General features: G+C 32.0%; 1 protein-coding gene across 1 annotated transcript in view; it reads left to right on the top strand.

The window, feature by feature from the left end:
* Positions 1 to 15,902, top strand: part of LOC139524127 (ribose-5-phosphate isomerase-like) — a 28,613-nt gene extending 12,711 nt beyond the window's left edge. The window contains exons 6-8 of the mRNA XM_071318707.1: positions 687 to 828; positions 3,094 to 3,196; positions 15,595 to 15,902. Of these exons, the coding sequence (XP_071174808.1) occupies positions 687 to 828; positions 3,094 to 3,196; positions 15,595 to 15,683 (334 nt within the window). The 3' untranslated portion in view covers positions 15,684 to 15,902. The remainder of the gene's footprint in view (positions 1 to 686; positions 829 to 3,093; positions 3,197 to 15,594) is intronic.
* Positions 15,903 to 16,481: the final 579 nt, after the last annotated feature.

Here is a 16,481-nt window from a genome sequence, read left to right as displayed (position 1 = left end):
ACAGAGCCTGTTATGACAAGATTATCAACTGACTATGGGAAATCAAATGTTTTTACAACAGATTGACAGAGATCAAATGTTTTTACAACAGATTGACAGAGATCAAATGTTTTTACAACAGATTGGCAGAGATCAAATGTTTTTACAACAGATTGGCAGAGATCAAATGTTTTTACAACAGATTGACAGAGATCAAATGTTTTTATCTGGTGGTGGCTCCATTTCCGAATTCTGTCATGCGTTGGTTGGATGAACCAGGGATGGATCCATCCAATTTTAAATGGGAGGTTCCAACCATATGTTCAACTTCAAAAGCATTGATTGTTGAAAAAAGGATGTGTTCCATATAGCCTCCATTCCTAGAAATAATTACTGTAAATTCAGAAATTATTGCAATGTTTTTATTCATACAAATTTTTCTGATTATCAAAAAATCACAAAAATTAAATCATATTTTACAAATGTTTAAGTCTAAAATGACAAAATCGCAATAATAAATGCATGCATTAATTTCTGAAATTTACAGAAGAAAATGTGAAAAATATTCATATCTATATATTATAACATTCTAGTTTTGAAGAATGGAAGATAAAAATGAGATCTCTGGTATCTTTCGTCCCTCTTTTCCTACTTGTATTCTGTTTTATGATATTATTTCAGTATTCTGTTTTATGATATTATTTCAGTAAACAATCAAAAGAACTAGGTACAACATGGAAACAAGGTATACCAATAGAAGTAATCCCATCAGCTTATAGACCAGTGCAGTTAACACTAGAGGAAAAGTTAGGTGGACAGGCTAATCTTAGAATGGCAGTCAAGAAAGCAGTATGTATTTAGTACTAGCCTACTGATAGAATGAAGGACATGTATTAGTATAGAATAGCACAATGTTTAATGTGACTGTCATACAAGTGAAAGATTGAGCTAGCTATAAAACCAGGTTAAATCAACCATTTTCTACATAAGAAAATGCTGGTACCAAGTCAGAAATATGACAGTTATTATCCATTTGTTCAATGTGTATGAACTTTTGATTTTTCCATTTGATTACAAACTTTCCGTTTTGAATTTTCCTCGAAGTTCATGCATTTTTTAATTCCAAATAAACCAATTATAGATGTAACTGCAAAATGTAGAAAAAACATGTGCTAAAATACACAGTGTTTATCTTTTCCATTGAAGTTATTTTTTCATTTTGAATTTGTTATGCAGATACTTTTACAGCTAACCATACCAAAGAGGATCATATGGGTTTTGCTCATTGTTGAAGACTGAACCTTGATCTTGAGTTTTTGTCACGCCTTGACGGAGTCAAAAAGCAAGACATAGATAGGTATGCTGTTTCCGGCGACAGCAGCGATGGTGTCAACAATGTATTAGTTTGTGATTAGGTCTAGTTTATGGTGAACCACAAGTGATAGGTCAATCATATTTGGCATGCAGTTGTATAAACATTGGAACATTGCATTTCCATGGAGATTATTTGGCCCTGCCACCTCAGTCATGGTCTATTGACTTTGAAACTTTTGCTTATTTTACATGTATTAACCAAAAGTGATAGGTCAATGATATTTAGTATGCAGTTGTATAAGAATTGGCATATCTCATTTCCATGGAGATAATTTGGCCCTCTTAGTCATGGTCTATTGACTTAGAAAATTTTTCTTAGTTATCATGTATTAGTTTGTGATTAGGTCAGTTCAAGAGGAACCATTAGTGGTAGGCCAATGTTAATTGGTATTCAGTTGTATAAGCATTGGCACATCTCATTTCCATGGAGAGTATTTGGCCTCGCCCCTCAGTCACAGTCTATAATGACTTTGAAAATTATCTTAGTTCACATGTATTAGTTTATGATTAAATCAGTTTAAGATAAACTGCTAATGTTAAGTCAATGTCATTTGGTATGCAAATTTATTGGCATTTGCAAGTATTGTTTCCATGGAGATTATATAGCCCCACCCCCTCTTCATGGTTCATTGACTTTGAAACTTTTACAGTTTAAAAGTTAATGTTTGTATTTAGTTTGGGAATGACTTATAATAAGTCAGTGGTATTTGGTATGCAGTTGTATTAGCATTGGCACATCTCATTTACATGAAGATTATTTAGCCATGTAACTCAGTCATGGTTCATTGACTTTGAATATTTGCATAACTTGTGTAAGATGTTAAAGTATTGCTATTTTGATTTCAACATTTGCATAATCAAAATTACAAAAAGGCAAGACATATCTCTGTGATAACAGTTTATTTTACATTTTCATCTATTGGTCTCAGTTTGAAAGTTGTCTCATTGGCAATCCTACCCCATCTCCTTATTCTTTATTCTAAATCAAATTAACTGCACCAGTTGCGATAATATTTCAAATTTTCAGTCAGACAATCTTTATATTAACTTTTAAAAATCTCTTCAAAAATGGGCAAAAAATATAATGTACCCATTTTCATTCATTATATTATTTAAGATGGTACAAAACACCTTCTTGACTAAAGTTAATTTATCTCGTTTAATTTTTATAAAATATTGAAAAAATAATAACTTTGACCCTTTAACAAAAATATAAAAATTTCAAAAGAATTGAGCCACACTCTTTATGGGAAAATTTCGTTGGATATATAGCAGTTGGACAAACACTAATTTTGATCATTGAGAAGCTTAATATTTCCTTTACAATAGAATGTGACTAAAGAATTCAGCTTTTATTTACAGAGCTATCTCCCTGTAGTGTTACGTAGTACACTTTAATGTTCATATTTACAGAAAATAAACTGTTTTTATTTTATTACTTCTAAAGGTATATTTTATTTTGTTGCAGTAATTAAAACACGTGGTCTGGTTAAAGAGGTAGACCTAGGTTAAGGGAAATAACTCTTAAAATCATCAGTATGTTTGTGTCAACCATTTTCACAAATATATTCTAAGCTTCTAGGTTACAGATATTATTTCCAATCTGTTTCAGGTAAATGCTTAAAATACATTGATGAAACTTTACTTTTACAAACGCAAAACTGATAAGAATTATCTCCCTGAACCAAGGTTCACCACTTAATTTATATATTTATTGGTTTCAAACCTGTTATTTTTTAGGGTCCTGTAGTAACAGACAATGGTAACTTTGTGATAGATTGGCAATTCCAATCATTACCACAGGACTGGAATCAAATAAATCAACAAATTGTGCTCATACCAGGTTTGTTGTTTTAGTTATTGTTAACCAACTGATTTTTGGGTATACTTTTACACTTTCTAGTCCACTTCATAGCTATTTAATTTCATGATTTTCTAATTTACTTGTTGTAGTTTAAGGGGGCTTGCGGGTCTAAATCATCTTTGTTGAGCCTGCAACTTTTGTTGCAGAAAGCTCATAGGGATAGTGATCCGGCGGCAGGGGCGACAGCGTAAGTTAACTTCTCAAAAGCTTTATATTTTAGAAGGTAGAAGACCTGGATCCTTATACTATGTATATAGATGCCTCATGTGACAAACTTTCTGTCGGTCACATGTCCCATGTCCTTGACCTCATTTTCAAAAAAGTTAAGATTTTTTGTAATGTTAAATTCTCTTCACTATAAGTAATAGAATAACTATATTTAGTATGTGCGTACCTTGCAAGGTCCTCATGCCCGTCAGACAGTTTTCACTTGATCTTGACCTAATTTCATAGATCAGTGAACAAGGTTAAGTTTTGGTGTTCAAGTCAATATCTAAGATACTATAAGTAATAGGTCTAGTATGTTCAGTGTATGGAAGGGCTGTGAGGTGTACATGTCCAACTGGCAGGTTTCATCTGACCGTGACCTCATTTTCATGGTCCAGTGGTTATAGTTAAGTTTTTGTGTTTTGGTCTGTTTTTCTCATACTATACGCAATAGGTCTACTATATTTGGTTTATAGAATTTAGAACTGTTAGGTGTCATCCGACCTTGACCTCATTTATATGGTTCAGTGGTCAAAGTTAAAAATTTTGAGTTTTGGTCTTTTTTTCTAATACAATATGCAATAGGTCAACTATATTAGGTGTATGGAAATATTTTATGATCTATATGTCAGTCAGGCAGGTTTTATTTCACCTTGACCTGGATCTTTTTCACAGTTCATTGCTAAGTATTTGTGTTTTGGTGTTTCGTGTGCACTCTTGTTTTTATTTAACATGTTTAATATAGGATTTCGCTATATTTTTCTATAAATGAACTTTATCTTATACTTAATAGAAAAATAAAATAAAAAAAATGGGTCACCGTTCATTTACGCTCACAATCTGCCTTCGAAAGAAGCATACATTTTTGTAAAGGTACTTTTTTTCTGTTGAACTAATAGAGGTATATTGAAATAAAAAAGAACTTAATTACAGAAATCACCCAAATTTTACAATAGTTTAGTTTTAGTACAGCTTTTTATACGACCGCAAAATTTGAAAAAATTTTCGTCGTATATTGCTATCAAGTTGGCGTCGGCGTCGTCGTCGTCGTCGTCCGAATACTTTTAGTTTTCGCACTCTAACTTTAGTAAAAGTGAATGGAAATCTATGAAATTTTAACACAAGGTTTATGACCACAAAAGGAAGGTTGGTATTGATTTTGGGAGTTTTGGTCCCAACATTTTAGGAATTAGGGGCCAAAAAGGGCCCAAATAAGCATTTTCTTGGTTTTCGCACTATAACTTTAGATTAAGTTAATAGAAATCTATGAAATTTTGACACAAGGTTTATGACCACAAAAGAACGGTTATGATTGATTGTGGGAGTTTTGGTTTCAACAGTTTAGGAATTAGGGGCCAAAAAAGGGCCCAAATAAGCATTATTCTTGGTTTTCGCACAATAACTTTAGTTTAAGTAAATAAAAATCAATGAAATTTAAACACAATGTTAATGACTACAAAAGGAAGGTTGGTATAGATTTTGGGAGTTTAGGTCCCAACAGTTTAGAATTAGGGGCCAAAAAGGGACCCAAATAAGCATTTTTCTTGGTTTTCGCACCATAACGTTAGTATAAGTAAATAGAAATCTATGAAATTTAAACACAAGGTTTATGACCATAAAAGGAAGGTTGGTATTGATTTTGGGAGTTTTGGTCCCAACAGAATAAGGGGCCCAAAGGGTCCAAAATTAAACTTTGTTTGATTTCATCAAAATTGAATAATTGGGGTTCTTTGATATGCCGAATCTAACTGTCATGACTGTGTATGTAGATTCTTAACTTTTGGTCCCGTTTTCAAATTGGTCTACATTAAGGTCCAAAGGGTCCAAAATTAAACTTAGTTTGATTTTGACAAAAAATGAATCAGTTAGGTTCTTTGATATGCTGAATCTAAAAATGTACTTAGATTCTTGATTATTGGCCCAGTTTTCAAGTTGGTCCAAATCGGGGTCCAAAATTAAACTTTGTTTGATTTCATCAAAAATTGAATAAATGGGGTTCTTTGATATACCAAATCTAACTGTGTATGTAGATTCTTCATTTTTGGTCCTGTTTTCAAATTGGTCTACACTAAAGTCCAAAGGGTACAAAATTAAACTTAGTCTGATTTTAACAAAAATTGAAATCTTGGGGTTCTTTGATATGCTGAATCCAAAAATGTACTTAGATTTTTTATTATGGGCCCAGTTTTCAAGTTGGTCCAAATCAGGATCTAAAATTATTATATTAAGTATTGTGCAATAGCAAGTCTTTTCAATTGCACAGTATTGCGCAATGGCAAGAAATATCTAATTGCACAATATTGTGAAATAGCAATTTTTTTTTTAATTAGAGTTATCTTTCTTTGTCCAGAAAAGTAAGCAAGAAATATCTAATTGCAAAATATTGTGCAATAGCAAGATTTTTTTTTAATTGGAGTTATCTTTCTTTGTCCAGAATCAACTTAAATCTTTGTTATATACAATATACAATGTATATTCACTTTTTACTACCAACTGATAAATTAAAATAATCTTTACCATTCAGTGATAACAAGCAGTTTTTTTACATCTTAATATTTTATGATGTATTTAAATGAGTAGTTATTGTTGCAAACAAACTCCATTAGAAATTTTAATTGAGATTAGTTTTGGAATAAGGGAAAGGGGGATGTGATTAAAAAAATTGGGTTCATTTTTTCTCATTTGAAATTTCATAAATAAAAAAGAAAATTTCTTCAAACATTTTTTTGAGAGGATTAATATTCAACAGCATAGTGAATTGCTCTAAGAGAAAACAAAAATTTTAAGTTCATTAGAACACATTCATTCTGTGTCAGAAACCTATGCTGTGTCAACTATTTAATCACAATCCAAATTTAGAGCTGAATCCAGCTTGAATGTTGTGTCCATACTTGCCCCAACCGTTCAGGGTTCAACCTCTGCGGTCGTATAAAGCTACGCCCTGCGGAGCATCTGGTTGAAAATTATGATGAATAATATAGGTCACCGATGAGTTGAAAAAAAGATATTTCAATTTTAAAGGGAAAATTCACGATTTTTTACTTATGGTTTAAATATGTTCATTATGACATAATATATATATTCACAAAGTTTTATCGCTATATGTGCAGTAATAAAGGAGAAATTCAATAATTAATGAAAAAATATCAACTACTTCCTGTAGGTCGTGACGTTTTCTCCTGATTTTTGCATGCCGGGATTTAAAATACAATCATTAAAAGTCTTGGTTTTTAATCATATTTTAACGTAATCGTAAGCGCGCCGATGACTTATGCTTTATCTAATAACCATCCGATAATAAGAAGATAAAACGCACAGACGTTCAATTGTACTCATTCGTGAGATAAATTATCTATGTTAAACGTATATATTCGAATAATTTTTGTAGACAACACAAAAAGTTATAAATTTATTTTTAATAAATGCATTTTCGGACTGATAAGGTGAACAAATTAAAGTACAATAATCTGTAAAGACAATATGTTGGTGTACTATTATTGACCTTTTACTATCTCTGCTATGGCTAGGTTTATACGATGTGTGTATTCACGGTTCTGTGGCAATACTCGTAGATGGCTTGTTGAAAGGTAAATTGTTATTTGCACTTCGGTATTTAACCACGCCTCTAGGGCACACCTTGCCAGGTGTGACTGTCTATTCGGATCAGTGGTAGCATTTAATACACACATTAAAAATACATATTCAAGTTGGTGACAAATAAAAATTGGTCGCCGTGGAATTATTTAATTACATTTGGTGCTATTATTTATTTGAATTCAAATAAGTTAATTTACTAAGAAATACACAATTTTCGGTTAAAGACGGGAAACTTAATTCATATGTCAGAATGAAATGATATACAAGTCTTGTCCTTGATTTATGTCTCACAAAAAAGGGGGACTTAGAAATTAGAAATAGCTTTACTAAATCATTTTTATTTGTCTTTATTAGGCGAAAAAATGTACGAGAACACTTACATTTAGACTTTTGAAAGCCATGTATTAATTAATATATGAAACTATCTGAAGATAACTCTACCGAAGCGGAATATAATATGTACGAATAAAGAAAAAAATATTTTTGTAATGGAATCGAAAAATTACGAATAGATATTCAAACCAAATTTATTCATAATGGGGAACGTCCTTATTAAAATCTGAGACAACTATAATAATCGTCGTCTCCCAACGTATATATATACTTAAATAACTATTTGATCAACGATGTTTAAAATTAAAAGACAACGAATTTAATGTTATCTTTCCCTATTTTTGAATGTTATTATAAACCCTGTTCAACTTGCAAAAATACCCCTAAAGCGGACAAATATCCGACAAGCAGTTTATTCTTTAAATTGCTGTCATTGAACATCAAGAAAGAAAATAAATCCCGAAATTGATACTCAATAGTTTTCCTAGAAAATATTCACATTCCTTGGGGATTATTAGTGTACGTCCAGTTGCATATATTTTACATGAATGTTGGAACAATTGTGATGATGACGAATTTCGTCCTTTATTCGAGAACAATTTAATTGATATATAAATCTGTGAGTTTACTATGTTCTTAACTTCGATGAACCAAAGCAAGTTATAAATTGACCTGTATTTAAATCAAATTGTTTCTTTTTTTTCTTCTTCTTCTTTTGGTATACAATAGTCTATCGAATTCGTTGATTACATACTGTTGGCATACATGGACTAGTCTATTTACAAAACTTTTACCACAATTTACACAAAATGTATGTTTCTTTCTTATGTTCAATGTATACATGTATACATATTTTAAATTGCGCTACTGACTATAGTTCCGTAACTTTCTACCAGGCGTATGTATACACGAATCGTCGACAAGTGCGCACATTTTTTTAGATCAATAATTCTGGTATGTTCCAATCTGTCCTAAACTATTGACAACGAGTATATATTACATTTTCCCAAATTAACCCTTGGAAAAATATGTAAATAGATTTGTATTTCTTCAATTATTTTTTTTTGTATTATTTTTTTTTTATAAATAATATTCTTTACACCAGAAATGTTACTTATAAACAAGCGTATGAGTTCAGTAATGACTAGTATATTATATCACTTTCGGACACGCAAGACAAAAATGTATATTATACATGCACCTGATAGTTCAAAATGGAAAGTTATAAGTAACGGTCGTGTACACTGATCAATACCTACAGAAGTGAAACGATGCATGAACTTGCAAGCCCGCCGGACAGGAAATCGATTGAATACCTGGACGTGTCACCTTACACCCCTTCCAATACCTTTGGGAGTAATACCTTTAGCCATGCTGGTGATCAGATAAGGGAAGATCCGAATTTATTTAAATAAAGTTTATTACTTGAAAGAATTATGAACGAATTAGATTTTCGAAAACAATTTCCACGGAACACTTATTTATCATTTTATGATTTGAACTTTGACTTTTTAACTAATTACAATATTTTCAGTTTAAAAATAACAGACTATATGGTTATTTAAAAATATAAGACCATTTTCCGTTTCAAGTTAGTCAGTCAGATAAAACAACCGTACGATTGACAAGATATCGACACGCAATTACGACTACATCGTTTACTGTAGTTTTGTTCCTTTGTGGTTTATTGACATATCGGGATTTTTCATCGGAGAAGGTGACAAGATGGCGGAGAGTAGAGAACTGATACTCAAAATTTAAAATCGATGGTGATCTCTTATTAAGCGGAATAAAACTTTAATATCTATAAATTTGAGCATATTTATACAGAATGGACATAATATCAATTTTTGATTTTTTTGCGAAGTTTCCCTTTAATGTTAAAAAATGGCATTTTTGCACCAAAGGGAGATAATTTGGAGTTTTTTCAATGATATCTACATTTTAAAAGTAATCTGGGGCCAACACAAATTGATTTTTTTAAATGATTTTTGTACCATATGATAAAATAACAACTACTAAAGATAAAAAGTAAAATTTGTAATGAAAAATAAACGTTTAATTTTTTTCTGAAATTTCTATACCCTCAAGCCTCCTTATTTGCGTCATTTATCTACTTCGGAAAATTTTATTTCTATTGATTAGGATTGTTATTTTTCCCATCTGACAAAAGTCTTGGTTTTCTCAAGGAACTGTGGATTAATTATTATTCAAGGGATACTAATTTTCCTGGTCTTTGTGGGTAAGAGTGGACAGTGAATTTAAAAGGTTCAAAGAGGCATGAATTATGTACATGCTTGTATGTATGTGCAGACTTTGGCAAAACCATGAAAAAAAAAAATCCTAGAAAATACAAATTTTCCTGAATCCTCAAAAGTTGCTACCCACGAAAAAATGGATGAATTCACAGTACTCCTGCTACCTCTGACTTTCATGATATAATACACAGTAAATTTAACCCATACAATAAATTGATCGAAATTCTGTGCAGCAAGACATATATGTTTTATTTTCTGTTTCCTCTAAAAACATGGCCGCCATGGCTAAAATTGAACATAGGGGTAAAATGCAGCTTAGAGCAAATCTGATATGAAGTAAAAGTGTTCATTAGGTGTCAAGTTCTATCAGCCACTAAATGTGTAATTTTAAGGAAATTTTGAAGTTTTTAGTTATTATCTGGAATATTATTAATGATAAAGATAAACTGTAAACAGCAAAAATGTTCAGCAAAGAAAGGTCTACAAAAGTTCAGATGACCAAAATTGTCAATCGACCCCTTAAGGAGTTACTGCCCTTTAAAGACAATTTTTCTAGTGTGCTTGCTTTAATACTGCTGAATCAATTTCAGCAAAACTTAGGCTGAATGGCTTTCAGAATATCTAGTATAAATTTTGTATTTTATTTCCTTGTACGTCAAGAAACATAGTCACTATGACTAAAATGGAACTTAAGGGGTAAAATACATTTTTTTTTCGCTTTTGAAGAGAATATGACAGATACAAAGAACATTTAAAGGGAATTTTTTAGACACTCTTTGATAAATATTGAAAAAAAAAAATTATCATTGTGAAAAGATTTTAAGCAAAAAGTAACAGGTGAGCGATTCAGGCTCTTTTTAGCTCACCTGGCCCGAAGCGCCAAGTGAGCTTTTCCCATCACTTTGCGTCCGGCGTCGGCGTCCGTCGTCGTTAACTTTTACAAAAATCTTCTCCTCTGAAACTGCTGGGCCAAATTAAACCAAACTTGGCCACAATCATCATTGGGGTATCTAGTTTAAAAAATGTGTGGCGTGACCCCGCCAACCAACCAAGATGGCTGCCATGGCTAAAAATAGAACATAGGGGTAAAATGCAGTTTTTGGCTTATAACTCAAAAACCAAAGCATTAAGAGCAAATCTGACACGGGGTAAAATTGTTTATCAGGTCAAGATCTATCTGCCCTGAAATTTTCAGATGAATCAGACAACCCGTTGTTGGGTTGCTGCCCCTGAATATGTAATTTTAAGGAAATTTTGCTGTTTTTGGTTATTATCTTGAATATTGTTATAGATAAAGATAAACTGTAAACCGCAATAATGTTCAGCAAAGTAAGATTTACAAATAAGTCAACATGACCGAAATGGTCAGTTGACCACTTTAGGAGTTATTGCCCTTTATAGTCTATTTTTAACCATTTTTCGTAAATTTTAGTAATCTTGTAGAAAAATCTTCTCCTCTGAAACTACTGGGCCAAATTTAACCAAACTTGGCCATAATCATCATTGGGGTATCTAGTTTAAAAAATGTGTCCGGTGACCCCGCCAACCAACCAAGATGGCCGCCATGGCTAAAAATAGAACATAGGGGTAAAATGCAGTTTTTGGCTTATAACTCAAAAACCAAAGCATCAAGAGCAAATCTGACACGGAGTAAAATTGTTCATCAGGTTAAGATCTATCTACCCTGACATTTTCAGATGAATCGGACATTCCGTTTGTTGGGTTGCTGCCCCTGAAATGGTAATTTTAAGGAAATTTTGCTGTTTTTAGCTCACCTGGCCTAAAAGGCCATGTGAGCTTTTCTCATCACTTGGCGTCCGTCGTCGTCGTCGTCTGTCGTCGTTAACAATTTTTCAAACATCTTCTCCTCTGAAACTACTGAATGGATTTGAATGAAACTTAAAATGATTGTTCCTAAGATTATCCTGCACAAAGTGTGTGCTTCGATTTTTGATCGGTCAAAAAACATGGCCGCCCTTACTTAAAATAGAACGTAGGGGTCAAATGCAGTTTTTGGCTTATATCTCAAAAACGGACGCATTTAGAGCAAATCTGTCTGGGGTAAAAATGTTCATTAGGTCAAGATCTATCAGCCCAGAAATTTTCAGATGAATCAAACAAACCATTGTTGGGTTGCTGCCACTTAATTGGTAATTTTAAGGAAATTTTGCAGTTTTTGGTCATTATCTTGAATATTATTATAGATGAAGATAAACTGTAAACAGCAAAAATGATCAGCAAAGTAAGATCTACAAATAGGTTAATATGACCAAAATTGTCAATTGACCCCTTAAGGGGTAAATGTCCTTTAAAAATTAATGACAATTTTTCACAATTTGTTCATCATATTTGCTAACTTTAAAAAATCTTCTCCTCTGAAACTACTGAATGGATTTGGATGAAACTTAGCATGGTAGTTCCTTAGATTATCCTGCACAAAGTGTGTGCTTCGATTTTTGATCCGTCAAAAAACATGGCCGCCCTTACTTTTAATAGAACATAGGGGTCAAATGCAGTTTTTGGCTTATATCTCAAAAACGGAAGCATTTAGAGCATGGGGTAAAAATGTTCATTAGGTCAAGATCTATCAGCCCTGAAATTTTCAGACGATTCAAACAAACCATTGTTGGGTTGCTGCCACTTAATTGGTAATTTTAAGGAAATTTTGCAGTTTTTGGTCATTATCTTGAATATCATTATAGATAAAGATAAACTGTAAACAGCAAAAATGATCAGCAAAGTAAGATCTACAAATAGGTTAATATGACCAAAATTGTCAATTGACCCCTTAAGGGGTAAATGTCCTTTAATGACAATTTTTCACAATTTGTTCATCTAACTTCATCATATTTGCTAACTTTAAAAAATCTTCTCCTCTGAAACTACTGAATGGATTTGGATGAAACTTAGCATGATAGTTCCTTAGATTATCCTGCACAAAGTGTATGCTTCGATTTTTTATCCGTCAAAAAACACGGCCGCCCTTACTTTAAATAGAACATAGGGGTCAAATGCAGTTTTTGGCTTATATCTCAAAAATGGAAGCATTTAGAGCAAATCTGACATGGGGTAAAAATGTTCATTAGGTCAAGATCTATCAGCCCTGAAATTTTCAGACGAATCAAACAAACCATTGTTGGGTTGCTGCCACTTAATTGGTAATTTTAAGGAAATTTTGCAGTTTTTGGTCATTATCTTGAATATCATTATAGATAAAGATAAACTGTAAACAGCAAAAATGATCAGCAAAATAAGATCTACAAATAAGTTAAATATGACCAAAATTGTCAATTGACCCCTTAAGTCATATATATTTGTAATATTGAAGAATTGTTAGCTGTACATGTTTGCCTGGCATGGTTCAATATGTTCAATAAGGCATTGTTTACCAGGTGAGCGATTCAGGCTCTTGAGAGCCTCTTGTTGGTTATTATCTTGAATATTATTATAGATAGAGATAAACTGTAAACAGCAATAATGTTCAGCAAAGTAAGATCTACAAATAAGTCAACGAGACCAAAATGGTCAGTTGACCACTTTAGGAGTTATTGCCCTTTATAGTCAATTTTTAACCATTTTTCGTATATCGTAGTAATCTTTTAGAAAAATCTTCTCTGAAACTACTGGGCCAAATTTAACCAAACTTAGCCATAATCATCATTGGGGTATCTAGTTAAAAAAATGTGTCCGGTAAATCGGCCAACAAACCAAGACGGCCGCCATGGCTAAAAATAAAACATGGGGGTAAAATGCAGTTTTTGGCATATAACTCAAAACCCAAAGCATAAAGAGCAAATCTGACAGGAAGTAAAGTTGTTGATCAGGTCACGATCTATCTGCCCTGGAATTTTCAGATGAATCGGATAATCGGTTGTTAGGTTGCTGCCCCTGAATTGGTAATTTTGAGGAAATTTTGCTGTTTTTTTTGTTATTATCTTGAATATTATTATAGATAGAGATAAACTGTTAACAGCAATAATGTACAGCAAAGTAAGAACTAAAAATAAGTCACTTTGACCAAAATAGTCAATTGACACCCTAAGGAGTTATCGCCCTTCATAGTCAATTTTTAACAATTTTCTTAGAATTTGAAGATTTTCAATAACATTTTCCACAGAAAGTACTGTTACAGATAGAGATAATTGTAAGCAGCAAGAATGTTTAGTAAAGTAAGATCTACAAACACATCACCATCACCAAAACACAATTTTGTCATGAATCCATCTGTGTCCATTGTTTAATATTCACATAGACCAAGGTGAGCGACACAGGCTCTTTAGAGCCTCTAGTTATTTATTCCCCTGAGAAGGTACAAGTTAAATGAGTTAAGTTGTATTTGCTTGGTTTATAACTAAACCAAAACATAGCAAGAAGCAGAAATTACAATATTGTAATAATTACCGAATTTTGACTGGATTTGATATTTTTCAACAGGTTTCCTATTTAGTTTTTGACAGGTTACCTAATCTGTGGTAGGACAATATCCGACATCCTCGCACTCTGTCAACTAACAGCAACTTAAAGAAGTGAAATCAAGATTACAATCTGACAGTAAAATTTTTGGGGAAAATTAACTGTTTGGTGTTAATGATACATGACAAGATCAAGAAAAAACAGTAAAGATCAGTAAACTTTCCCCCAAAAGTTGCACTGATTGTTTGTTGGATGTTACTTCCTTTGGTTATTTTTACTTGACCGAGTATCAGGATGTTCTACCACATAGTAGGTAACTTGTCAAAAAATTATATAATCCGGAGTCAAAAGTCGGTAATATGAAAAAACGTCTTTCTTAAGACAAATTTTATGTTTCCTTTGCAAAACCCTTACTCCCATACAAGTGCTACCATTATTGTTAGTACCATTGATGAGGGCCCTCATGGGGTTTTTGATTATGTGATTACTTGGCCGTTTTTTTAATGATTATTTGATTATTAAGCCAAATATTTCATGATTATTTGATTACCTAGGACTGTATTTTTAGTTTATGATTATTTGATTACTAAAGATAAGCAAATATTTAATGATTATGTGATTATATTGCGTAAAAAATGGTGATTATGTGATTACTAGGACCCCCCCCCCCATGAGGGGCCTCATTGATGATCTATATTTTTCAAGTTGCAATCAGCAAATTATAATTTACACAAATGTTGTATGTTTTTCAAACTACATAACAGACTGATTCCAAGACAATGACTCAATACAGAGGGCCGTAAAGGGGGGATCTTTACAGAAGAATGTGAAATAAAATTGCCATTTCACGTTGAATGAACAATTAAAAATTTCTTCCACATTGATGTTTTTTAACCAATGTCACAAAACATGGTGAATAATGAAACATTTTTTCGGCTGCATGTGAAATTTAAATGACAAAACATGTTGCCAAAAATAACCCTTTACCACCCACAATACAGTTACAAGATGTGTAAATTATCATTCTAATATGACATCCTTATTATGCTTTGTAAACAAAGCCGTGTTCTAATGAGCACAAAATATGTTTGACACATGCACACGAACTTACTGTTTATATTAACTTTATTTCCATCGTTATCCTTTAAAATATATACATTTAAGCAGCTAACATAAACTTTTATTATATATTTTTATGAAACAACATATACTCACCCTGCTCACAGTTTTTAAACTTATCAAATATGAACTGCAATGCACAGACTCCTTGTCAAGGAGGAAACAGGAACAGCCAAACATTTTTATGGTAATTTCACATGCTTCGACCTATACAAATACTGTATTTGTCCTATAAGAATTGAAATAATTCCTTCATGTCATGCTCTATGCTCATTTTAACATGGGTAGGCATTATATTTGACCAAATTTTACACCTCGCTAACGCTCAGTGTAAAATATCGACAAATATAATGCCTACCCATGTTAAAATGAGCATAGAGCATGACATGAAGGAATTATTTCTTTAATTAGTTAATTGCCTTTAGTCTTGTAGCTTATTTTTTTTTCCAGGTGTATTAGATACAGGACTATTTATTAACATGGCCAAGAAGGCATATTTTGGTAGAGAAGATGGAAGCTTGGTGGAACAAACAAAATAATATCAAAACATAAAATAATAGGAGATTATAGTGATTATAGATTGAGCTGTTAATTCTTGAAGATTATATTATTATCTAGGCAGTGTTAAACACAAAAACTGTATCAAAATCCTGGCCAGTATGATGCAATACAAATGCACAGTTTTAAACTGTCATCAATGACTAATATTTGTACTAAAAATATGATTTTATAAATAAAAATAATCATGACTAATTAAACACGTCTTGTTGTTCAAGACAGAAATATATCTTTTATGAATGCAGGTATGCAACTACCTATATTTTGTGCTGAAGAATAATAAATTTTATACTATTTAAAGATAACATTGATAGTCTTAATTAATTAAAGGCTGTTCGGTTATTTTTGGGTAAAGATTTCATTAAATGCAATCAAAATCCTATGTTAATGACTTGATATTTAAATCTTTCAAAGCTTATCACTACCTTTTTGATACACAAAAAAAGTGCATTCATCAAAACATTCTATACATATATATATATGCTCAGATGTTCAAGTCACAAAACATTGTAACACCTGTCAAGAGAATGACAGTACATTTGCAAGGTGCAGGAATCTAAATTAATATCTGTTCAAAATATAAATGATGTCACTATTAAAACCATCTTTAAAAATTGGGAGTTATCGCCCATTTTCCAGAATTGAAGTTGAATCAACTACAACCAATGCTTTATGCAATATAATATATATTAATTTTACTTCCCACTGATAAATTAAAACAATCTTTACATTTTTAGCTCACCTGGCCGAAAGGCCAAGTGAGCTTTTCTCATCACTTG

Source organism: Mytilus edulis, chromosome 5, assembly GCF_963676685.1.
Source record: "Mytilus edulis chromosome 5, xbMytEdul2.2, whole genome shotgun sequence".
Lineage (NCBI taxonomy): Eukaryota > Metazoa > Mollusca > Bivalvia > Mytilida > Mytilidae > Mytilus > Mytilus edulis.
This window is presented reverse-complemented; position numbering and strand designations above follow the sequence as displayed.